Consider the following 24,823-nt stretch of genomic DNA (forward strand, 5'->3'; position numbering starts at 1 on the left):
TAATTGCATGAACAATTATGAAAAAACATAACATATGAACACCTAACTACACATGGTAAGGAATTACCTGAGCAAGTAACAAACAGTGCAGCTGCATAAGCCTGAGAGTACAAATGCAACAGAAGGCAAAGCCCCCCACCACCAAATTCACTTATACAATCCTTTGCTAAGTAAATGCACCCACTTATTGAGAAGATTGCCCCCCAGGCCAGAAGAACATCAATAAAAACAAATGCACTGCAAAAGAGGACAAAAGTTTTTATGTTATAACTGCAAGTATGTCCTCTGATTTGAATGAGAACACATTTGGAGTACTTCAAAGCAAAAATAGGAACAATACCACCCTTCCACCAAAGGGCAGCTGAAAAGAATCATCACTGAAGAATATCAGAACAATTCTCCACAGATTTGTGCACGACTAATATCACCCATGACCAGGAGGTGCAAGTCTGTCCTCAAAAATAAAAGGCAGAGACAAAATATGCCAACTAATTAGAGGAATGACACTCACTGATGAAAGCTGACTCATGCTGCATATGGTTTATCAAATATAGACAATTTGATTATAGTTGCATTAGTCAAACAGTCTTCACAGGCTTTTGGCTAAAAACAAAATTGTATCAAATTAACAGGATTTGTTGCTTAGTGATGCTGATCAGGTGCATACTTAGTTTTGTTCTAATCTGTATTTTGGATTATAAATGTATTTCCATATTCATCCCATTTCCATTTTTGACAAATTTAACTTAATTTTATTAAAATTTTTAATAGACAACTTTCTCAAGTCCACAATGAAACATTTAACCTCAGGAAAGAGACAAGAAAAAAAAACAAACATACAAATTAGTTTCCAAATCATGTAAAATATTTAAGACAACTGCTAATCTCCAGCCCATGACAACCTACCCATGGTAAGAACTGATAAGAATGTGTATCTATAGGATCAGTTTACTCAGAGTTATGAAACCACTGTGTAGACTGCTGAAACACAACCACTGCTTTTGCTACAATGTGCAAATTCAAAAGTTTTCCCATCATCACTCATGCTTATTGTCTGACAGGCTACACTTCCTTCAAAAAACAAAAAACTACATAGATCCTAAAAAAAGAAAGACAATAAAAAGAAGTCAAAAGATAATTTCCCATATCTACTCCATTATCATTTAAGACAATGCAAATTCAATGACTACTGTGCAACTAAATGGACTTCATCCAACAGCTTTGTGATAGTGAGAGGAGGTGGAATTGTGCAGGATCTTAGTCCAAGGCTTTGTTTCCTCTTAAGGCAGGTAAGCTTTAAAGAAACCAGGCAGACCAGATAGAAGGGTGTGCTTCACATCACAGAATCCGAAACCAAGAGAGATGCCCGTCTTTCTCCTGAGCTTCCTTGAATGTCCATTTATCAACTTATTTAGGTAGGTGGTGTGCGTGCGTGTATTTACAAATTTTACCAAATGCACTCTTACTAATGAGGCCGTGCATGCTTCTTAATATGTGCAGTGATTAAGCAAGGCACTACCGTGATGTATCCTACACCAGCCTCATCGTGTGTACATCCCACTGTAATCCATTCCCTCCTGTAGTGCATCTCCGCTGCTCTTCTCTCTGCACGTCACCCTCTCCTGTTCCTTCTGTATTTTATTGATTAGCATGGGTTTATGTACGTGGGTACACTTTAGGTCAATATTGTCATCTATAGAGAGAAAATCTAGGGATACTGAGCATTTTGGGCTATTGTGGATATTTCAACAGGAGGAGGAGGATAAAGGGCAGTGCTGTCTCAGCTTCTAGAAAACAGCCAGTCTGGTGGAGGTCAGAGTACAGGCATTGATATCTTCAGTGTGAGAGGCTCTGTGCAGGGACGGTTCTGAGGCACTGCGGTTTATCTTAGGAAGGGCATGCTGAAGAAGTTCAATCGAAGACAAGATCTTAAAAAGAACAAAAAATAAATAAATGAAATATTAGTTAAACAAAACACTTAATTGAGCATGGTGTGTGCATTTTACCAAGAACTCAGTTTACCTGCGGGAAGAGCGGCCTCTCATCTTTGGACTTTTTGATGCAGTCAGCCACCAATCTTTTCATGGCTTTGGGGCAGTTCTTATAGAGCTTACTGAGATCTGGGGACAAATAGCCTCTTCCCACCATAAAGATAATCTAAAAGTGGAAGAGGAGAGACAGAATATGTGATACACAGACAACATACAGGCAATCCTTAATTAGCAAGCCATCACAGAAAGACTTTTAAAAATATGAATATAGCTACCGAGTTAAGGTGAGCATGTAATACACTGGAGCTATTGTAAAGGCATGAGTGCATAATGCTGCTAGATAAAAGGAAAACAGCAGTACTGCAAGTTCTTGCCATGTCAGCTGAGTACAAAGTCATTCTACAGCATCAAGGACAACAGGACAACAGAACAACAATGGTTGGATCACAACAGTACAAAAGGGCAGACTCTGCACAGCAAATGTAACCTCTTTTGAGCTCACAGCATAAATTGAAGTGAACATAACGCCAGGCATGATTCAGACTGGGTCTTGTGGCCTGCGAGGCGATGAAAAACCACAGAAACAGATATATGCAAACCCATGCACCCCTTTTCTCACACACTGCATCAAGTCATTTAATGCAAGTCTGTTATAAATGCAGGGTTGTGTTACGGGGTCTAAAATTAGGCCAGTGGCTCCAGGGTGCCTGCCTCTGTTCCTCGGTGGGCCTTAGGCCAGCTCCACAACCCCCTTTAGACAGTGACCCAGTGTCCTACAGCCTGACACTGGAACCCAAGCATGGACCAGAGCTCACAGTTCTGTTTGACTTAAGCAAATCTATCAAGGTAGCAAAACCGGTAAGGCTTGAGGTTTTTCTTGCAGGAGGAAAACTGGTCTCATCCAGATATTATATGCATGTAGTGCAGTATCACTCAATGTCAACCCTGAATGCCATGTAAACTTTACCTGATCTCTGTTTGCGATCTGGGAGTATGGGAGCTCTCCTGTCATGAGTTCAAAGAGAACAATTCCATAGGAATAGACATCAGACTGAAAGCTGTAGGGATTGTTATCCTGCATCCGGATAACTTCAGGAGCCTGAGTACACACAGGAAAGAAAATCAAGCAAAATGAAAGACAGTGTCTAATTAGTTTTCCTTATTTTTGCTGTTGACAAATCACAACTTAGACAAATGTGTCTCAGTTGTGAAATTAAATCTTTCACTGACCATCCAGAGAATGGAACCAGAAGGCTGCTCCACCTGATGGGAGCCGCTCCACCTGGCCTTAACTGTTGCAAGGCCAAAGTCCCCAATTTTCACTGTGAGCCCTTCATGCAAGAAGATGTCTACACCACTGTCAAGGAATAGTCAGCTAAATCACAACTTATCTGTAAACCAATATGAAGATTAAAATTCATAATTCCTTTATTTCCAATTTCAACATACAGCTGAAACAGCTTATAAGGATACTGTTGGACTTCATGTCACGATGAATGATGTTCTTTGCATGCAGATAACTAAGAAAAAAAAAAGAGAAGATGAAGAAATTAGAGATTTTATTTGCAATTTTATTTTATATTAAAACGTGGTTCATTGTGACCTACTCCATGCCCTGAGCTGTCTGCCTGGCAATGTCTATGAGTTGGATCATCTTGAAGTTTGTTTCTAGGACGTGAATATGTTTGTAAAGGCTGCTGCCCTCACACCACTGTGTCACTATGGCCAAGTTATCCTTCGTCATGTAGCCCATGAACAACAGGATGTTGACATGTCGTGTTTTCCTGCAACAGAGTGTTAGAGGAAATTACCAAAACAAAGATAAGATAAAAGTTTGCGATAAAGATGATTTGCCAAGAATATAACAGTTTGCAACTGTCAAAAGTGCAACTGCAAAACTGCAAACGCAACACCAGCTGTTGGACAGCTACAATGAACACTGCATCTGCGCTGTCCTGTAGTTCTTACCTCAGAACAGCCACCTCATTTCTGAATGCCTGGAACTGCTCTGGTGTGGGGTCAGTCACCTTTAAAATCTTCACTGCTACATCACCTAAAACAGAAACACGATACTTTGCTACCCTTGATACATAGAATATAATATAAGCAAAGTTACACTCTGTCAATGTCACTGTCAGTGTTATGTGCAGATAGAGTATGTCAAAGTGTTGTGGTTACACCTGAAAGTGCCCTGCCCTATGTGAACTGCATTCCTACCATGCCATTTCCCTTTGTATACAGTTCCAAAGGAGCCTGAACCGATGCGCGAGTGCAGATACACCTCACTGGCCTCAATCTCCCAGTAGTAACTCGAGTCTCGCTTGTCCCGAGGCCTCTGGAGGATTAGAAATCAAAAAAAGGTGATGAGAACACTGGCAGTTATCATAACTCAGTGCTCTCGAAGCCAGAGTGCACAAAGGTACCTGGAAGCATCAACTCTAAACACAATGTACAAGACAAGATCCAAAACTTACTATTTTATTTTTCTCCTGAGCACTGGAGGACGGTGCCCTTTCTCGTTGGGCAGGTGCAGGGGCTTTGGATTGGGACTGGGACCAGTCTGTAGGACTCTGGTTGGGGGAACTCCCAGCTTCAAATTGATAAGGAAGAACCAATTCATTAATGTATTTGTTAGGAATTGAAGACTGTGTCTAAATATCATTCCATACGCAGTATACAAGGATAAAAAGTGTGTTCATTTCATTCATCTGGAAGGCATGCAAATTTGATTGGAAATTTGTGGTGTGGTTTAAACGAAGAAGGTTTTAAGTAACAATAAACTACACTGCATGAAGCTAGTGAAATGCAGAGCAGGTACTAACCTGAGTCATGATTACGCATTGCATCCTAGGGAGGCAGAAAAACACAACACACACACAAACAAAGCATGGTCAGCTTGTTCAAACACTAAACCACATGCTGTGCTATCACTCACAGTTTGACTGCAGTTCTAAGATGTGAATGCAGATAACCCGTTTGCAAGGCATAACATTAAGACTGCACACAGACACTGCTTTCTAACCTTTTCTGGACTCTCAGGTGAGGCCTCAACAAAAGACAGGGGGAAGTGCACAATATCTACTTTCCTCTTCAGCCAGAATCTATGGCACCAAGAGCTGGGGGAGGTATTCAGGCAGTCTAGCTACTCCCCAGCCAGGTACAATAGAACAGGCCAGTGAGGACAGAAGGGAAAGGGAAAGTAAAGGAAAGTAAAGAAGGAACAATGACAAGAGTGATGCTCGGGTTTTTACCTAGACAGAATTTACGGGAAATATTCTACAAAGCATGCAAAACTGATGAGATTACACAAGAATTCTGGCACTGAAAAAGCAGAAACTAGAGATGAATAGGGGGAAGTCAAATGTCACTTTTTTTTTTTTTTTTTTTTTTTTTATTGCCAAAATAAGATGCTATCGGGAGAATTTGAGAAATCGACTCAATCCTGTCCAGGTAGGGTAAAGCACAGATGTAGGTAAGATTAGGTAAAATGTCAGATAAAATAAGAACGTCTGAGATCTACATAGGAGGGCAAGATCACATACAAGAGATATTTTAGGAGTGGCTGCTATAACCTACAGGATCGCTCAAGGGGCCCATATGGTGTGTAGTTACCTCAATCACGCTGCTGTCTACAGGCAGGGTAGTGCTAACGATGTGAACATTGGGTGTAGATGTGGAACGCTGCCTCTGAGAGAGACCTCCGCCTGTGGGTGGGTAGGCCGTGGTATAGTTGAAGGCATGAGGGGTGGAATAACGGTGGGCTGAGCTGTGAAAATGAACATGCATCACATAATAGGATTGAGCAGCTAATGACATTCAACAGAGAAACAAATGCTCAAGTAATATTGGGCTGCTGTGGGTGTTGTGGTAGTGCAGCCACTTTCTGGTTTTATTTCTGTCATTTTCTTCTCACCTTCCCCATTCAAGTGCCATCTGTTTCTGATAAACTTCTATCACACACGCAAAATCAACAAGACACATGCTATATAGTTATAAAGCAATAAGGAAAACAAAACAAAAAAACAACAACACTGTGAGGAAGTACTTATTGGTTCAGTATATCGTGTTCTTCCCCTTAATTTTGGCTAACCTGACACCGTTGAGTTATTTTGCCCTTGATATTTGTCAAGATCAGTATTGGCCCAAGCTCACCAGCCAAATATTATAATATCACTTCCAAATGTTCCTGTGCCCTCTTTTACAAGCACACAATTTAATACTGACAAATTAAAATATTCAAAACCCTAAAATAAGACCAGGAATGGCCCCTGATATCCATAAATTAAAAGCTTTCAACTTAGAAGTCATGGTTAACCTTGTGTTACTGGACCAGCGCCTATACTGTACTGGAGCTGCTGGTTAAAACAGGGTTAGGGTTGGTGACAGTGGAACTTCAGCTGAATGATGCATGTAAACAGAGATCATATTACATCACACTTACGACCACAGAGTGCACTCCTTGAGACCAACCCCCCTTTTGGCAATACAAAACCAAGTTTCGAAAGAGTATTTGAGATTGCTCTGCATGGAACAACTTGATACTTTGAGAGTGCTAATTTGGCACCGCTCAGTGCCCTTTAACCATTTTAAGGGCTCCTGAAACAACAGGCTCTTTTCACGCCTCTCATTACATCAGCCCTTGGACTGGTAATCCTTCATAAATCTGAGCACGTCATTAAAAACAGGATTTAATTCAATTAAGATTTTAGTTCTCTAGGAATGACAACACAACTAAAACTGTGTTGCAGACAAACATGATGGATAACAGAAATTGCAGGTTCAATGCATCTCTGAGCCTATGTATACCAAACACTCCAATCTCACAATAAACAACTCAACCTTAGCAGAACAAACTTCACAAACTGTGACAACCATGTAATTTATATTTTGTAGTATGTACGTTTTCGCCATTAGCAGACTGTGGGACAGAGAGCACATCCATTTGGTATGTGAATTTATCTAGCAATAATAAAAAAGTAGGATGCTTTACTGACAGACTGAGGACAGAACTTTGCTTCACCTTGGAAACCGTGTTAAGGATTCTCTCATTCTCCTGGACATCAGCGGTGGCAGTGATGGGGCACTGCCCTCACCTGGTGTTGGACACAAGCTGAAGATAAGAGAGAAACAGGGTGAATTGCTTGTGGCATACAGTATGTGGAAGAGACTAAGAGCTTAGTCAAATGTGGCTGACTGTGGTTGTCAGGTAAATGGCTTATCTCTTGACAGTCCATGAAAGGAATCTGTGATAACTGTCGGTCCTACTGCCTGCATGCAAAACAACATTAAAAGCATACACACAAGCTTTCACTTCATCAGAACCTGCTTTGTTTTTATCAACAAAATTCATGATGAACTATGAATCCTAGTTCACACCCAATTTATTCAGCAATCCCATACAGAGACTGGGTTTAGGGGGCAAAAATATATGTCAGTTATATGGAATGTTCAAAAAGTTTTACAGAATGACATATTATTGCCCCTTTTTACATTATTCTCTCATTTCCAACTGAAGACACTTACAGAAGTTGTCTGATGTTACTCCAGTCCACACACATTGTGGGCACTTTGGTGCTACAATGCTCATGGAATTTGTATCCGCATGTTTGGCAACGGAAACCATTCAAGAGAAACTTCTGGCAAATATCACAGAATGCTAGCTTCAGATATGTTTTTCGAACCTGAAAATGACAGAATGAAATGTGCTTTTAGTTATTTGGAATTAGCATTTGTTAGTTTTTTGTAATGATTGCATTTTAGGTACTCACAAAATTATGCGTTGTCAAGGGAACGTGATCTAAAACCTCCACCAGCAGTTCTTCCCCGATCAATGTGGTGGAATCAGTATTCCAATCCATTCGTAACTTTTTACTGATACAAGTAAAGACCGGAATTAACTGAAGAATCAAAAAGCAATCAAAATAACTGCAGCAAGATTGAGATCACTCCAAACTCTGATCTTATCGCCCTGGTTGCTAACCTACAGCTGCACTGAGCTCACCTCCTCTGTCCTGAATGCAACTTGAAGACGGCACAGCACTGAGGCTGCAGACCGCGAACCTTCAATGCTTTAATCAGACAGTTGTGCAGAGTCATCCCTGGCCGCACGTTTACCTGTGGGGAGCAAAACAAAAAGCATTCTTCTTATATGCCAAAACGTACGTATCGTAGCTCAATACACCTTTAGGAAGCCGTGTACCAATCCAATATTTCTGAAGACACCTTGGAAGTCTGGGAATGCAAAGTTGGAATAACTCTCCCATGGCCTCAAGGCATCTCCCACCTGCAGTGGAAATAACTCACCACAGTGCGTTGCTGGTTTGGGAGGTAGACACGGATAGTGCTGCTAGTCTTGGAGTCAGGCATTTTGCTGTCATCTGAGGAGCGACGCTGGCAGGGAAAGCCCTGGACCATGGTTGGTGAAAGACATGGGCTCTCAAACGAAGAGTCCTTCATTCCAAACCCGTTGCTCAGAGTCTTCCACGCTCCCTGAAGGTGCTCCATTAGTAAATAGTACTCTCAAGTCTGAAAAGACAAAAAACATAATGCATGGACGCATATGGTATTAGTACTCAGAATGCTCGAAAGTGCAGCAACTGACATATTACATCAGCCCTCTTGTTTTGTAAGAATACTGATTTGCAACAAAACAGAAATTAAATGTTTCTTCACTACTAAAAAGGGAATTCAGCCCCTCGTCCACTCAATCATTTTGATGGTACTGTATTTACAGTGTTTAAATTGATACTCTGACATCTATCTTTGGATTATCAAACACACCCTGTAGTTCTGAAAAGTGGCTTCAGAAAGTTTGGCTTTTTTGTTTCAATGAGAAAGCAGCTGTGTTGTGGTGACTTGAGTGCACATCTATCACAATGGGCCATAAAACATGTCAGTTGATATATTTTAGGCATAGAATCAAAAATGTGTTTGAATTGTAATCTCGAGAACATAATCCTACCAACTGCAAACCCCTTGGATGATGACGTGACCATGTCAGTATATTAGCAGCAAGTCTTTCAAGAGTGTGACAGGAAAAGTAAACAGAACATGTACACTGTGACCTGTTTAGTGGTTTTATGAGCTTAAAATACCACATGAGGTTTTCTGTCATGGATGTCTATTCTACTGGGACAACCTTCCTTTCTTCTCGATTTAAAAAGGAAACCGCAGAGCAATGTACTTAAACGAAGCCCCTCAAACAGGGAGAATCTCACGCCAACTCAGAGGTTGGTCATGTTATTTACAGTATAGGTTACACTTTCAACAGACTCACTTCTGTATGTTCACACAACAGGGAACTCAAATTTGCCAACTAATAACATACAGTTGAGGACAATATATACACACAGGGTCTAATTAAAGAAACAGGTAAAAAAAAAAAAAATTTTTTAAATAAATATATATATATCAAATAAAATGGCTCATTTGTCAAATAGGCATTAAAATAAAAATAATTTTAGCTTCTATACCTCAAACTGGACCTACCATTACAAACGTAGTGGCACTTGAAAGTTTGGGGACCCTTTAGAATTTTCAGTATTTCTACATACATTTTTTCCAAAATGTAACTTAATTTTAAAAATAGACGAGAGACAAAAACAAGATACACTTCAATAATAATATGATGAACCAAGGAAAGTGATCTAATGTCATATACTTGTGTGGAGCAAAAGTGTGTGAACCTGTGGGATTATCAATTCAGGTGTGAGTCTAGCAGGCTAGAAAAGAGAGAAATCTGAATACTGCTGCTTGTCTACAGTTTGTTTCTGGCCATGTGTGCAAGCTACAGTGGGACAAGAAGAAATGTTCTGTGACTGGAGTAGAGCAGAGAAAAAACTTCTGGCTTCAATGACAAGCACTATGTTTGGTGACAACCAAATACTGCATTCAACCCATGCCATCTGCAAAACTCGACCACATATTCCAATTGTTCCTACAAACACATTAGCCAGCTGAACAATCTCTGTGACTTGAACTCCTGCCTTCCATGCCCCAACAATGAATCCTCTTTTCAAAGTCACTTAGATCTTTTTTCCTTCCATCTTGATCTAAAAGTCAGACTCAACTAGGTTTGCTTAGCATTTTTATACATGTTACAGAGCATGCCTGGATGTTGGATTGCTTAACTGTAGTATGCAGTGCAACATTGTTTAAGAATCTGCACTTCTTACATCCGTCCACTTATTATTGTGTTTATCCTTAATTTGTCACTTGTCTGGATTTTTTAGAATTAAGTATCAGAGTAGGTGGGTTAGCCGTGGCATTCAGGTGTGTTGTCGAGGTAAGGTAAGTTTGGAGTTAGGTTAAGTATCACCCAGGACTGTTGTGTACATGTAATGGTATCCACACTAATGATGTGACGCCTACAGTTGTTGAACTTTAGTCCTACTCGCCTAGATCTGTTCTACAAATCGGGTCCGTCCACATAGGTCACCACATAAGCTTGCATCCAGGAGTTTCTCATATTCCACTGAAGCTTTTAAACTCACCAATGCAGGTGAGCTCAGCGTCTGCAGGTTAGAATATTTTGGAAGAGTCTGGTGAGGAGGCTCACCGGACGCTTCCAACTGAGTCCCAACTCAGGAGCCTTTAGCGTCTAAGTACAAGACACAAAAAGCGATACTCCCTTAAACATGTGCATGAGAAGCAAGAAGCTCCGTGTGTTTTCATACGGCCTGGTAGGTCCAGTTATAACTCTGAAGTTGCCTGTAGGCCCTCAAAGGCGAAGTGTATCGGTAAACTTTACTGCACAACTCGCTTCCACGTCCATTCAAATTTCACTTGTCCAGACGATGCACTTTCCTGCTCAGAAGCCTCACGAAGAAGCGTTTTAATAGTTGTGGCCAGCAATCCTATCATAATCCAAAGAGTAGCAATGCTAGGTGCCTGTTTATACTCACCAAGATAAGTTAGAAAAGTTGTGCTCCGCCATAACTTCAGGAAAAAGTGGCGTCGGTGACATCATCATATTTGCAACGCATTCAAAGAAAAGAGGAAAAAGTCGAAGTTGCACAAAAGCACCATACACTCTATCAAATATTTTTGTAACTGGTAAATGTGACACTAGTGTAACACATCAACGTCACAGGCGGCTCTCTTTTAGGAGTCACTTAAAATAATTGAGGAAAAGTTTTCTCTCCATGTCATGGTAAACGCGAAAAAATCCGTCGGACCCTCAAAGTGACACGACGAGGATCTCTTTAAGTCCCGTGAAGCACTTTCAAATTAAAGCTCCCTATGTTGCTCGGTAGTACCGCGCCTCTCCCGAATCAATATTTACGTTGTTCGTGAGAAGGTGAAAATGTTTAAGTCGATGTCGTGCGTCTGTCTGACGCCAGTGATTGAAACAGGACCTTGCAGTCATATCAAGAGTTGCAACCATCACTCACACTGCGCAATTTTAGCACAAATGTGAGCCCTCCCACTTCAGCGTTATTCTTGCTTTTGTTTTGGTCATTGAAAAGTAGATTTAAAAAAATAAACAGACCTAGACGTCTGTTTATTTTTTTTAAATGTTAGTGTTTCAATGCCTGATAACATTTTACATATTTAATGCATTCCTGTCCTATTCTGTATGATTTTCTGTGAGTGTAGTCCCAGGTGCTCATGCTGACAAAAATGTTTTTTTTTTTTGTTTTTTTATTGTATACCTACAAATGTCACATTTATAGACATTTTCGTTCGTTACAGTATAAGTTGCAAAAGTATCTTTTGAAAAGCAAAAAAAGTCCACTACCGGTTTGGAGCAAGAAGGGAGTTTTCCACTATTAACTCCCAGTGCACCATCCTCTGGACACTAGGGCACATTGCATAATTGTATCCGTGGAAATCTTTTTGGACTATTTGAAAGTAAGGTTAGATTTTACAAGTCTCTTGGTCAGAAAGACAATGCAGATTTCACCTGTAGTACGACATGTAGGCTACAGTCAGAAAGAAGTTCTACATACAGTAAATAATTGTAATTTTATAATTGACAGAAATGCATTACTCTTTAGCTGACATTGTCCCAAACATTAAAACCGAGTTAAACACGAACATAAGAAGAACATAATTTCTTTTACAAACGGTCCCGGAAATATTACCATTATAAAACTGTGGCCTCTACACCTACCATGTGTTCACCATCTTTGTAGCATCCCAGTCTCTGTCCCCTGAGATGCCCTACTCACAGATGGCTCACAGGTCCTTTCAACAAATTGGAGTTGACACCATGTGAAAATAGAAAATCTTCCTAAACCTGGATTCAGCATACACTCCTTCCATAAAGCAGAGGCAGCAGAAGCAGCAGCAGCAGGCCATTTAAGCTAGAAATCCGTTTCAAAAACTCATATTAAATCCCGTATTTACCATACAATTGTGCTTTGATTCTATCCATGTAAGTTTACAATTAAGTCTTTTCTGGAAGTGTTCTAACAGATTTCCCTTCTAACAAATAACAGAAATACTGTTTCTGTGAAGATGAGGGCAGGGCTTTGTCATTGTGAAGCTTTTTTAAGGTGCTCCGCCTGACGTGCAACACTACCACCCTATTTCAATATGCATTAAACATTGTGAGGTTACATCTCTTTATCAATTCAAAAGTATGCACCAAAGGTTATTCTATTTTGCCCTACTTCTTATTTAAAGTTAAGCTGCAAAACGAAACCCACAGAAAAGAGAAATTGCTATTTCAAAGATTTATAACTAAAGCCACCTTAAGGCTGAGCTGAATGTATCTTTCCCACTTATTGATCTGACTGAGCACTCAGCCCAGTTAGCTGAGATGCTTTCAGCTCACATGGATTGCTGCCTTTATTATTAGGCTTGTATTCAAATTATGCTGCAATCAGCACTGGTTAAACAAGAAGAGTCTCCATTAGGGATATACAGTAATATATTCTGGAAAGTGTTTGTTTGAAATGCATACATATGATTGCATTGCTGTTCTGACTAGGCATCGCTTCGGGCCTGTTTACACTAGATTATTTCACTGATTTTTCTAAGTTTAGTTTGTTGTATTAGTTGTATATGTTGTATTAGTTTTATTTGAACTTTGAGGTAAAGGAAAACTGAGTGACCCAAAAAAGTCTAATTTCATGGTGTTTCCCAATTGCAGATTCTTAAAATTACTTTACAGTTTTATTTAATAGTTATTCATTCATTTTGTTGAATTGCACTAATTGTTGTCTGTGATTAAAACATTGTGATGTTGCTTGTTTGCTCTAGTTGCGTCAAAGACTGTGATGTAGCTACTTTTGTCTGTTTTTATGCACTGACAGTTAACTTTCTTTCTTTATTAACAACATAACAGTACTAGCATACAGTACAGCTGTAGCATGTACTGAAAACTGGATACACACATAAAAGTTGGTTTGCTATATGTATAAATAAAGCAGACAAGTCTTCCTACTCATTTAGACTGATCAAAACAGGCTGACAGGGGCTTTTGACAAGATTATACAGGCCAGCAAATATCGTATTACCCACAGAAATTTCTCTCTATATATACATTTATAGATAGATAGATAGATAAAATAGCAACTTTATACATGCTCTATACTCTTGGTGCTCATGTGCATATGCAGAAACAGTGGCTGTATGTGTTATTGTAGTTATGTTGTGATGGAATGCTGAAGGTCTAGATAAGATAATTGTATGAAAACATAAACTAATTTTAGGTTTGCTGTTAAAATGGGTTAGTAATGCATTTTATATATTGTTTCGATGCAGTCACTTATTTAACCTAACTCCTTCATTTTGAAAACTACAGAATTCATAATTCTACTATTATTTTTTTTCATCTTGGAACTTTGAGTAGTAATATGACTCATGGAATAGCCTACATATTGGATGCTTTAAAGTCAGTAAAATACATGGGTCAGTCGGTTTGAGGGGGTCGTTCAGTGTACGCGATTGGTTAATTCATAGAGGCGGTGTCCAGGCATTCCCATATTTGATTGGTTGTTAGCAGAGTTTGTAGCCAATGACAGTGCAGGCTTCCAGTGGATACTGTGAATGACAATTCAGGAACTCTTGCTCACACCGCATGTAGCGCAGAGGAGGAGGAGGCGTAAACACTGACATAGCTAGGTAGCCAGCAAGGTAAGCAATAAAACGGCGTCGAACTCTATTTAATCAGTAGTTTTTGAATATTAGAAAAATTTGACACAATAATGTGTCAAAATTGATAACCCCGGAAAATGGCCGTTTGCCTTTGTAAAAACGCCATGGTTTGGTTAGGTTTGGTCTCACTAATGGAGCATCGGGTTCTCACTCCGGCCTGCTAACGTTAGCTCATCACAACGACTTTGGCGTGTGCGCCCTGCGCGGGAAATTTTGTTTTAATTGTTTATTCAGTTGAATACCCATCGGAAACCATCTACAGTAAACATTTGTCGTTGTACGTGTCGTACTGCCGATTTCCAACTGGACAAAGCACATCCATCGTCGACTGAACCGTGCTTCGTTGCCGTCATCGTGAGATGCTGTGTTAGCATGTGCTAACCAACAGCAATAGTGTCTCGCGATTACGCAGAAAAATCAACGTGTCTAGGCCAATATTAGCGGTCCTTCCACCTTTGGCATTTGGGTCTATGTTGCATGCCTAAAACAGAGCAAGTTGTCTTTTTTTAATTTACTGAGATTGATGTCCCGTTAATTCCTCAAGACGAATCGATCTCTTTTACTTTTTGTCCGACTTTTGAGTTGCTATTTTAGAGATGTTAGTCAGTAACATGATGCCGTGTGACTGCCCTCTAGAGCTAGCTTCCCAAGTTAGCACACAAACTACAGCATGCTCTCATGGCCATTTCTGTGATAGTCAGCGGCGTGTTGGCGTTACACTGGACAAAGTTATGGAAGATAAACGCACCGTTTTTTTGTTAATATACGAAAGAGCGCGGTGTACGCATATCATTTGTGGCACCTGAGGGCATCTTCCCGTAACATTAACTAAATATTGCAGTACTGTTATATAAGCTACAAGTTGAGGCCCGACGTATATTCATAGCCATTATGAGAACTGAAAGCAACAGGTTCGCATTGGAAAATGTATACCATGGAAGGTCAGTCTGATTCGTTTTTTTTTTTTAAATCCCACGTAGTTCTTTGGCACTTATTGCAAGGGTATCTGAAGTCACATTTTCCTAACTTGCTCTTAAGCAAACTGAAGTTTGGCCTGTGGTGATCACAGCATGTTTCCATTAAGGAACTCGTGCAAGTAACTTTAGTAGTTATCTTTAGTCTAATGGCCACTTAGATTTTACAGCAGAGGAAATTCCCCCTCTGCTTGATCATAATGTGCACTCCATATACCACCGGTGCCGTTTTAGGTCGAGTGGGCGTGCTTTCCGTTCAACTCGAAATCGGCACAAGCCGCTTGGGCCGGCCTGAATCCACGGCGCAGTGCGGCAAGTCAACAGAACAACACGTGAAGTCTGGTCAAATTGCAGACAGAAAAACACAACCTCTATGTTGTATGTGCTTTTGCAACACCTAAGCCGCATACATATTTGAATAAAAAATTCTCAGCATGACTTTTAATTTATTGACCTTTGTGTAAAATCAGAGTGGAATAATGGAGGCCCAATGGAGTTCACCTATAGATTAGATCCCCTGGGTTATTGTCCGAGGTGTCTGCCGTTATTTGGCTCTGATATACAATTTTGGTGAGGTGTATTCCAAAAGAGACAACTTGGCAGCCTGAAAGGTACTGTTTACATTGCCTACACTGGGTGCACATGGTATTTCAGGGCAACAGCTGTTCATTTACCAACGTGCTGTGGTGTAAACGGCTGCAAAGATTTATATATCAACAGGCTTTCACACTAAATAATAATGAAATATTATGTGCCTCCCAGAGGGAAAGCACATGATGTCAACAAGTAGCTATTAGTAGCCTTAATAAATGTTGTAACTACTGACAAGAATTTTATCTTGTAGTTTTAGCATCACATGTAAACCGGCATCCCTCTGCAACTGCTTGTGAATGACCAGTTAAATGGTCATGCATGTGATGCATTTCCAATAATGAGGCAAAGCTTAATTTAGTCTCCATAAAGTTTTGCAGGAAGTGATAAGGGTACATGCTAAAGTAATAATCCCAAATATTAGAAAGAACTGTTCGGTGTGAAATCCTGGTTGAAAAAACATAAATATAATCTGTCCAATGTTGATGGCTTAAGTTTAGTTCAAATGAATGTAAGGTTGTATTTTAATATGAAATCTGTCTATTGATATGTTTATGTATTGTTTAGGTAATGGAGATGAGCAGCAACAGTGAGTGCTTTGGATGTGGCCGCTCTGGGCATTGGATCAAGCATTGCCCTAATGCCAGTGGTTCACGTGGGCGTGGCAGGGGTCGGGGACGAGGCAAGGGTACTATATAATATCCAGACCACACTCAATACAGTATAGAATAAGTACAACAATGCCTGTGCTACATATTTTATTTTAATGCACTTTACATTTACATGGGTGACATTCCTAGTAAAGCATAAAGTTGGAGAGAAACTCTTTGGGACTTGAAGCCATTAGTTTTCATCTTGTATTGTAATCTGCATGTCATTTCAGAGCTCTTCTGTTATCGTTGTGGAGACCAAGGACACATGGCCAGGGATTGTGACCAAACTGAGGATGGTATGGATTGCAGTTCTGTTCCCTCTAATTAAATCCTGCTTAGTTCTTGTAAAGTGGTATTTGATCACAACGCAGTTACATAAGTAATTAAGGCTAAATTTTACTTGGTTTTGTGTAGCATGCTACAACTGCCACAGGAGTGGCCACATTTCTCGGGACTGCAAGGAGCCGAAAAAGGAGAGGGAGCAACTCTGCTACACCTGCGGCAAAGCTGGGCACATGGCCCGTGACTGTGATCATGCCAATGAGCAGAAATGCTACTCCTGCGGTGGGTTTGGCCACATCCAGAAACTCTGCGATAAGGTGAAATGCTACAGGTAGGTGTTGACGAATAGTCGTGTATTCGAATTAATACAAGAACACGGGGTACTAAAAATATTGACCATATATCATGTCTTGTCTCTTTTAGGTGTGGTGAGATTGGTCACGTTGCTGTGCATTGCAGTAAAGCCAGCGAGACCAACTGCTACAACTGCGGAAAGGCAGGCCACCTGGCAAAAGAGTGCACCATTGAAGCCACCGCATAATCAGTGCCCTCTGTTGCCCCTCCTTTTTTTTCAGATTGATGGTTGGTTGTATTATTTTCTCTGAATCCTCTTCACTGGCCAAAGGTTGGCTAACAGAGGCTAGTCCCAGGCCAGTGAGCCTCTCGACATGTAATACAATGAAAGGGGTGAAAAAAAAAATCTTTCTGCATTCAATACAAAAATGTTTTAGTTTGGTAGCGGTGTTATGTATAATGCTTTGTTAAAGAACCCCCCTTTCCAAGCCACTGGTGATCAGAGATGAATAAATGGGACTAAACATGTGGGAATCTGTAGGACCTCTGAGCTTGTGGAAGTGAGTCTCAGTAAAATGAGATGTAAGAAGGGAGTAAGTAGAAACCGAACTTCCATGTATGGTTATTTTGGTTTGTTTTAGTGGGATATGAGTTGGCCAAGAGAGTATGACATGGAAACAGTTCATAACATGATGCATTTCAGCCCTACAAGCAGCTAAGCGGGCGATAACAACCTACATGTTATATTGCTAACAATATAAAAATTTTGGAGGTATTAAAAGAAATTCTTTTATAGAAATCTGTTTACAATTTAAATACCACTTCGTAGTCCAAGGTAGACTTTTTCTTTTAAAATGGCTTTGGAATTCTTTTTCTTTTTTCCTTTTTTTTTACCTTGGCAAAATTTAACATCAAGAACAGTTGTCAGATCAGCAGAATTAGGGGTTATTTGGGAATGAAAAATGTTTTCACAGAAATCAAAATGTTATTTTTGTACAATATCACTTAGACTACTGTATAAATACCATTTGCTTGTACTCAGTTTTTAAGTCGGAAGGAAAGCGCAACTGAAGTCCTAGAAAATAGAAATGTAATTTTAAACTATCAATAAAGCTGGAGGAGCACGGGGAATATCTTGTCTGATTTAAGTGCACTAAGTTTTAAAATTGCTGTCCTTTACAGGTGATGTTTCCATGAAGTAAACTGCCAATTTTGTGACATTAGTAGTTACATTAGTCATGACATTAGTGTGTTACAGGTTCTGTAACACACATTGATCTAAGACATATACTGCCTAGACAAATCCAAATGCAAGATAATCTCGATAAGTATCTGTGGGATAACTACAATTTGTGAAAATGTATTTACTAGTACTTGTGGTATTGCCCTTCTTCATCAGAGCCCCGTCACAATTACATCACAGTGTTTTTCCTTAACTGTCAGTCCATTATGCTTGTGCAGCCCCACTCTTCTATGGAGGTTTTATATAGGAGCAACAGAGCATGTTTGTTTTACTAGAATTAGGAGTGTGTGTGTGGTCTTCAGTAAGGGTCTGATTTTCCTAAAATTTTCTTTGGTGTCCTGAAATACATCAAAGACATGAAGGCGGACTGCTGTGTGACGATTTGCCTCCGTAATGTGACGACTTAAAATGGAGAATTAAACCAGTATCCATGTTGTGCTTCACAGCACAAAATATCTCCATGAAACACACAAGTCGTGGATTTCTTTGGGGGGGCGGGCGGGAATGGTGATTAGTGAGCTCCCGAAATTCCGCAGCTTCGTCTATGATCCGCAGAGGCACTTTTGCTCACAAGAAATGGTTACGCTCCACCTCGGTGTAGAAAACACCCCGCGCCCTCCGTCCAGCACGCACGCGCGCACACACAGTGCAGATGCAGCTCCTTCCGGTAAAAATGCAGCAAGGGACCCTCCTACTCCTCATATGTCGTCACCGGGTCTCGCCCAGTGAAATTATAGAAAATACTTGAGGAAAAAAAAAGCTGAGCAAACCAGCGCGGCCGGAGCGAGCCGGCTCATGCTTTGTGTAGGGTTGTTTTGATCCACGTATTTTATTTTAACCCGGTGACAAATAGAGGAGATGAGTGGACTGTTGCCCTTTTACCGGGGCCTGTACGCCCTTAGTAACCGTCAAGCCAGACGAAAAACTGGGATTGTCGGTTCTCTGTGCGGGTTTTGCGGAACTCAGTCTAATAGCAAGGTACGGTTCGAGCTGCTGCTGCTCTCTGGGCTCAGGGAAATCATACGTTGTTGAAACGGAGATACTTTGTAGTTTTTTAGGTTTGTTGTTAGAATGTAGCAAATCGACGTTGCATACAATGTTTGCAATCAACTTTCTCAGATGCGGATGCGTTGGCACGGATAAAACAACAGGGGGGCTGACATCAGGGACAAAAACAGATGTAGCTTTGTGTGTTTTCCCTCAAGACAAAAAAACAAAACAAAAAAAACAGTCGTTGCTACGTTGTGCTCCCCGCTTGTTGTTCACCCGCAGACACGAAAGGACATTTTACATTTCCGTTTGATTGGCTGTAAGATGGTTTGGTTTGATTTGTCAGGGAACTGCTGTGTCACTATAGGATCCCCGGTAGGGCTTCTTTATGGAGAATCAACCTCTGCACTCTTTGTTGAGTGAACCATGTCACTAACACAACACCCTGTGTGGAAACAGCATTAACAGTCAGTACACACAGTAAACAGTAAACGTCATGTAACGTGCCCAGTGATCTTTTGGATTGTGATTGTTATTCCCCTTGTGTTAGAATGAACCTTTTTAAGGCACACAGTGAAATTGCTCCTCGATGCTTAACTTTCATTATCACCTGCATTAAATGTCATTATACATTCATTGAATCACTATTTTACTCCCAAATTGATCCATTATAATCAGGCGCATCTCAAATCAGCTATCTTTCTTAATCCACATTGTGTTGCATATTTTATTTAATAGTATAGGAAAGCTGTCTTTATTTCTTTTCTTTTTTTGCATTTTGGCTGATGAGACTTTGTTTTTCCTTCCCTTTTACAGCCACAGCCTCGCTTTGGGCTGTTATTTGACATTGATGGCGTGCTTGTCCGGGGAAGGATGCCAATTCCTGCTGCAAAAAAGGCGTTTGAAAAGTTGGTTGACCCTCAGGGACAATTTGTGGTGCCAGTCGTTTTTGTCACAAATGCAGGGAATTGCCTCCGACAAACAAAAGCAGACCAGCTCTCTCACATCCTGGGAGTACCTGTGAGTAACTGTCAGGACAAGTCGCTTTATTATTTAGACTACATATAACAACATATGCACATTCATTCTTGCAATAATGCGGTGTGTCTTGACAAGATTGCTATTTACCACTCCTTACTCTTGATCTATTTTCAGATCACAGAAGATCAAGTGGTCATGTCCCACAGTCCACTGAGGATGTTTAAGAAGTTCCACAACAAGTGTGTGTTGGTGTCTGGACAAGGCCCAGTCCTGGAAATTGCTTCCAAGTATCCTTGAATCTTGGCTTGTTATGTTTTCTATACATGATTTGTTTAAAATAAATGTTTTTCTCCTTAACACCGTCTGTAGCGTGGGCTTTAAGAATGTTGTTAGTATTGACATGTTAAGGGAATCACACCCATTACTGGACATGGTGGATCACAACAGGAGACCTAAACTGCCGGTGAGAAACAGAAATTTAGTGTAGAAATAAGATTCCAGTTTTACTAATGTCAAAATGTTCCGTAGTCCTACACAACAGCCCTTTTGGTTTCTCTTTTCTCATTTCAGGCCAGTCCTGTTGGCACTTTTCCTAAGGTTGAAGGTAAGAACATTAATTTTCACTTCATCTGAAAGGTTTCACAATTGCCAGTCTCATAGGTTTTGTGTTCACCTTTTAATCCCACATGCAGCTGTTATTCTGTTCGGGGAGCCAATTCGATGGGAGACCAACCTGCAGCTGATAATCGATGTTTTGTTGACCCAGGGTAACCTCACCAATGCTTACCAAAACCAAAAGATACCTCACCTACCCCTACTGGCCTGCAACATGGACCTCATGTGGATGGCTGAGGCACATTCTCCACGGTAACCATTACAAATCAGTGCCGTCACAAAAGATTTAAAAGGATTTCATCTATTATAATCACCTATTAAAGCTCAGTCTTCTAAACTGCCATATGAATGCTTCACCTTATTTTTTTTTTGTCTGTCTTCCACAATCTCATTTTGTCTCAGGTTTGGCCATGGGACATTCCTTGTGTGCCTAGAGAATATCTACAAGAAGATAACAGGTAAAGACCTGAAGTATGAGGCTCTCATGGGAAAACCCAGTGAGCTGACCTACCAGTTTTCAGAGTACCTCATCAGAAGCCAAGCCATGCAGCGGCAATGGAAACTTCCGATCACTTCCCTTTATGCTATAGGGTAAGCCATGTTTCTCTCTGTATTGCAAAGGTAGTTAAGAGTATATGGAATATATTAGGAAAATGGCAAGATTTGCACTATGATCAGAATGCGGCTCACAGTGTACATGCAAGTAAGGAAATAGGGCAGAGAGCTGAAACAAGTGCTGAAGACTGAAAAGGAGGTAACAGTGCAGACATGTTGCTCAATAACTACATGAGAAAATGTGTGAAAAACTAAGTGTCTCCCTTTCAACTGTCCATATTTTACACCAGAACTTCCATATTTCACTTCAACTTTTTGTCTCGATTGTCCCCATCATGCTAGTACTAGGGTTCTGTCTTTGCATGTGCCAGCACTATCAATTGCTCCTTCAGTGGTTTAGTAGCACACATCAGCGGAAAAATCCAAAACTGCATTCTTGCACATATCAGGCTAGCCTTGGGTATACTGGATTTGGCCGTAAGTAAACAACATTCTTTTTGCACTTTCAGGGATAACCTTATGACTGACATCTATGGCGCCAATCTTTACAACCGCTACCTTGAAGAGAGAGCTGCTAGAAAGAACCCCAAAGCCATTGCTAAGAGGGTGACTGCCACAGGGTCCACCACAGCAATGCCCCAAGAGGAGGAGATCGACAACCTGTGGGAGAGTGAGCTAGCGCTGCCCTCTGCTAATTCCTGCAAGTCCATTCTAGTCTGCACAGGGGTCTACAACCCAAATGCAGAGGTGCCATCTGATGCAAACCACTGCATCAAAGAGACTGTGTTTCACGGACACAGAGATTTCAGGTTTGACCCTGCTCTAGTGGAGCCAGGCCATATTGTGCAGGATGTTGCAGAAGCTGTTGACCTCATCTTTGAGCAGGAGAAGTTTGTGCGCCAGTAGAGTTTGTAGCTAAGAGGTTAATAATGTGAGAATGGAAGTCCAAGTAGGGGAGGGGTGGAGAATTTCACTTGGTATACCTTTTAATGCGTAAACCTGTGGAAGCCTAACACTGTGGACATTGTCGTCTGACTGGGCATTAACAAAATATGGGGCACCTTGTAAACTTGACATTGAGACAAACTTTAGAGAAAATTACTCACATTATGGTTACTATCAACCACTTTTTTTATATTGTGTTCTTTATATTGCTAGACTTAATTACTTAATTTACTTGTTTAGCTTTTCTTTAAGGAAAAGTGTTACCAACTGCCTCGTTTGATCCCCACTAAGTATTTTTGTAGATGATAGTCATGTATTAGATTACAGATCCTGAAATCATCCTATATTTATTATGAGAATTTACCAGTGTTTTTAAGGAGCATATTCAGATAACATTTCATCTTTATTCCCAAGATGACCTTTTATTGAATTTTAGTTTTTCGTTTACCCATTTATCCTGGAAAATCTATGCATGAAAATAAGTAGTACTACTGTTCTGTAAAAACAACAGTTTAATGTGCAATATTGTCCTGTAGTAGTACTGTCTGTCTGCATTTTGTCTAGTAAGAGCCAGTATTTGCACACATCATTTCATCTTTTTTAAATGATGGAATCCTGCCATAACCTGTTTATTATGATTTAGAAGTTTTAATTCCAAAAGTACAAACTGAACTTTTATTTGGACAGAAGCACAATACGCTGCTCCATATTCATCCACTTATAGTAAATTTCTCATTGTAAATACCTTGACTTAACAAAAACACTGAAAAGCTACACAGGTTTTGCAAACATTTTGTGTTATTTCAATTTCAAAAATGATCCAAAACATATTCAAATTATATATAGTGTCTAGACATTCCAGTTCAAGTGTGGTTATTTCCAACACAATTACAACTTCAAGTAATTTTCAGTACTCTCATATATTCTAATATCAGGGTTCTGTAATGAGCACATTTCTAACGATGTAACCAATAAAATGTGGAAATATAGCACACAGTGAACCACACAAGACACTTTTCAATAGAATACATCATGTTTATCATTCATTTATCCAGAGCCTAAACAAGCACATTCCCAAGTATAGATTTGGGTTACAGGGCAGGGAAAAGGTAACACATACAAAGCATCGGAGGTTTCTTCCCTCGCCTCTCTCTGGGACTTGTAGTGTTTTTGTAAACTCATTCTTACGTAGCACACAAAGAGGTCCCTTAGCTAGCCTTTATCTTTATATTGTGCTTCTTGTGCAGCACATCCAGTACTTGTGGCAGTAATTCCATGTTTACAGGTGGCCTTTCTAGGTTCTCTTTATAATTGTGAGAACCCGAGTCCTCACTGACCTCTGACAGCACAGTGAGCAGCCGCCTCCTGTGTTTGGGCTTCATTGAGCGAAAATAATTGGCCTGGAATCCAACATGACTTTCATCTATGTATAGAGTGAAGGTGGACTTCCTGGCTAATCTGAAGCTACATAGAAGCAGGACAATAACACCGATTAACATCAGTCCCAATATGATGTTATAAGTCTCATCGGTACATCTCTCTAGGACACAGGTAGAAAAGTAGTCATCACTTAGCTCAGTGATGGCTTTGTGAGCCACAAAGCTTGGACTGACACAGATGGGTTCCTTCAAAACAATAGCCCTATTCTTCAGCAACCAGTTCCTCAGGTACTGGATCCTGCAGTCACAGTGGAAGGGGTTCCCAGATAGTGAGACCCTTTTCAGACTAAGCAGTTTGTCAAACTGGCCTGGGGACACTGTAGTGAGCCGATTGTTCTGCACATAGAGCTCTGTGGTGTCTAAAGGCAAAGGAGGCAGCTCCATGAGATTTAAAGTGCTGCAGTTTACTTTCAGACCACCAAGGAGGAGGGCTGCACATGCGCAGGGCTGTCGAATAGCGTGCGCACACAATGTGGCCATGAGAAGGAAGACAGCGATGTCTAAAGCGAAGAACATCCTGGAAAATGAGGAAAAGGTTGTTTCCAGTTTGCACAGAAATTGTGAACCACTACTGCAGAACAATGAGATTGTGTCAAAAGATGCAGCACTCAGCAAGCTGTTGTATTCTCTAAACTGTTCAGACAAAACTAAGTTAGGATAAGATCCAGATTTAGCAACAAACAAAAAGTTCAAACTAAATTAAATGTTCTTGTGCAGCCTGAAGCTGTATTGAGATATGGCCAAAATTCAGTAAGATGAGATTAAATCACAATATTTAAAAAGATATATTCAAACCTTCTAGAGCCAAGGCAACTTTGTAGGTGCTTCCTGTGGTGCCAGTCATCCTTCAGCGCTCATGTATTCGTTTTAGTTCAGATATTTCTCCTGACCTCAAGGTATTCCTCTTTTGTAACCGACTAGCTTTTAAAGTCCGAATAATTGCAGGTCTAATGGAGAACGTCGTCAGTGTGGAATGCACCAAAAATGCTGCAGAGTTATGGCGCATTTGACATAAAGGAAACCATCTGCTTTAAGGAGATAAGAGTTGATCTCTTAAAAACAGTTGCAGAGGCTATCTGAGGCTCTCCCACACATTATGTTTATTGCTGACATCCAATGCAGGGTTCAGGGCACAGTGAGCACTTTACTCTAAAATACAGCTGGG

General features: G+C 40.4%; 4 protein-coding genes across 6 annotated transcripts; 2 read left to right on the forward strand and 2 right to left on the reverse strand.

The window, feature by feature from the left end:
- Positions 1-233: 233 nt before the first annotated feature.
- On the reverse strand, positions 234-11,369 carry raf1a (Raf-1 proto-oncogene, serine/threonine kinase a). Of its 2 annotated transcripts, XM_067526056.1 has the most exons (18): positions 10,895-11,369; positions 8,295-8,516; positions 7,993-8,105; positions 7,760-7,862; positions 7,515-7,672; positions 7,012-7,101; positions 5,604-5,757; positions 5,014-5,133; positions 4,814-4,838; positions 4,466-4,581; positions 4,209-4,326; positions 3,960-4,044; positions 3,599-3,775; positions 3,465-3,511; positions 3,222-3,340; positions 2,959-3,090; positions 2,023-2,157; positions 234-1,928 (listed from the first exon to the last, which is right to left on the reverse strand). In XM_067526056.1, exons 2-18 carry the CDS (start codon positions 8,493-8,495, stop codon positions 1,788-1,790), a joined length of 2,034 nt encoding a protein of 677 aa, XP_067382157.1. In that variant the 5' UTR covers positions 8,496-8,516; positions 10,895-11,369; the 3' UTR covers positions 234-1,787. The 2 variants fall into 2 exon arrangements, with proteins under 2 accessions (XP_067382157.1, XP_067382159.1); XM_067526058.1 differs by lacking the exon at positions 5,014-5,133 and having other exon boundaries at positions 10,895-11,367.
- A 2,567-nt stretch (positions 11,370-13,936) lies between these two features.
- cnbpa (CCHC-type zinc finger, nucleic acid binding protein a) lies at positions 13,937-18,021 on the forward strand. 2 transcript variants are annotated; one of them, XM_067528185.1, is made up of 5 exons: positions 13,937-14,075; positions 16,229-16,349; positions 16,545-16,610; positions 16,729-16,927; positions 17,020-18,021. In XM_067528185.1, exons 2-5 carry the CDS (start codon positions 16,232-16,234, stop codon positions 17,135-17,137), a joined length of 501 nt encoding a protein of 166 aa, XP_067384286.1. In that variant the 5' UTR covers positions 13,937-14,075; positions 16,229-16,231; the 3' UTR covers positions 17,138-18,021. The 2 variants fall into 2 exon arrangements, with proteins under 2 accessions (XP_067384286.1, XP_067384287.1); XM_067528186.1 differs by having other exon boundaries at positions 16,229-16,343.
- Positions 18,022-18,843: 822 nt separating this feature from the next.
- Positions 18,844-23,075, forward strand: LOC137140083 (haloacid dehalogenase-like hydrolase domain-containing 5). Its single transcript, XM_067528182.1, has 8 exons — positions 18,844-19,111; positions 19,940-20,143; positions 20,279-20,391; positions 20,474-20,567; positions 20,675-20,708; positions 20,797-20,971; positions 21,122-21,310; positions 21,784-23,075. Exons 1-8 carry the CDS (start codon positions 18,992-18,994, stop codon positions 22,178-22,180), a joined length of 1,326 nt encoding a protein of 441 aa, XP_067384283.1. The 5' UTR covers positions 18,844-18,991; the 3' UTR covers positions 22,181-23,075.
- On the reverse strand, positions 22,205-24,743 carry gp9 (glycoprotein IX platelet). The gene is made up of 2 exons (XM_067528184.1): positions 24,454-24,743; positions 22,205-24,175 (listed from the first exon to the last, which is right to left on the reverse strand). The coding sequence occupies exon 2, from the start codon at positions 24,172-24,174 to the stop codon at positions 23,428-23,430; it is 747 nt and encodes a 248-aa protein (XP_067384285.1). The 5' UTR covers position 24,175; positions 24,454-24,743; the 3' UTR covers positions 22,205-23,427.
- Between the last annotated feature and the right edge of the window lie 80 nt (positions 24,744-24,823).

This window comes from Channa argus, chromosome 13, assembly GCF_033026475.1.
Source record: "Channa argus isolate prfri chromosome 13, Channa argus male v1.0, whole genome shotgun sequence".
Taxonomy (NCBI): Eukaryota; Metazoa; Chordata; class Actinopteri; order Anabantiformes; family Channidae; genus Channa; species Channa argus.

Excerpts from the sequence above, each read along its gene's own strand:
- gp9 (XM_067528184.1), bottom strand. The coding sequence starts at position 24,174 with ATGTTCTTCGCTTTAGACATCGCTGTCTTCCTTCTCATGGCCACATTG.
- cnbpa (XM_067528185.1), top strand. The coding sequence starts at position 16,232 with ATGGAGATGAGCAGCAACAGTGAGTGCTTTGGATGTGGCCGCTCTGGG. Across the intron at positions 16,611-16,728 it reads TTGTGACCAAACTGAGGATG|CATGCTACAACTGCCACAGG; the intron begins GTATGGATTGCA and ends GGTTTTGTGTAG. Across the intron at positions 16,928-17,019 it reads GATAAGGTGAAATGCTACAG|GTGTGGTGAGATTGGTCACG; the intron begins GTAGGTGTTGAC and ends TGTCTCTTTTAG.
- raf1a (XM_067526056.1), bottom strand. The coding sequence starts at position 8,495 with ATGGAGCACCTTCAGGGAGCGTGGAAGACTCTGAGCAACGGGTTTGGA. Across the intron at positions 5,134-5,603 it reads TAGACAGCAGCGTGATTGAG|CTAGACTGCCTGAATACCTC; the intron begins GTAACTACACAC and ends GCTGGGGAGTAG. Across the intron at positions 4,582-4,813 it reads AATGCGTAATCATGACTCAG|CTGGGAGTTCCCCCAACCAG; the intron begins GTTAGTACCTGC and ends ATCAATTTGAAG.
- LOC137140083 (XM_067528182.1), top strand. The coding sequence starts at position 18,992 with ATGAGTGGACTGTTGCCCTTTTACCGGGGCCTGTACGCCCTTAGTAAC. Across the intron at positions 19,112-19,939 it reads GAACTCAGTCTAATAGCAAG|CCACAGCCTCGCTTTGGGCT; the intron begins GTACGGTTCGAG and ends TCCCTTTTACAG. Across the intron at positions 20,392-20,473 it reads GTCCTGGAAATTGCTTCCAA|CGTGGGCTTTAAGAATGTTG; the intron begins GTATCCTTGAAT and ends CACCGTCTGTAG.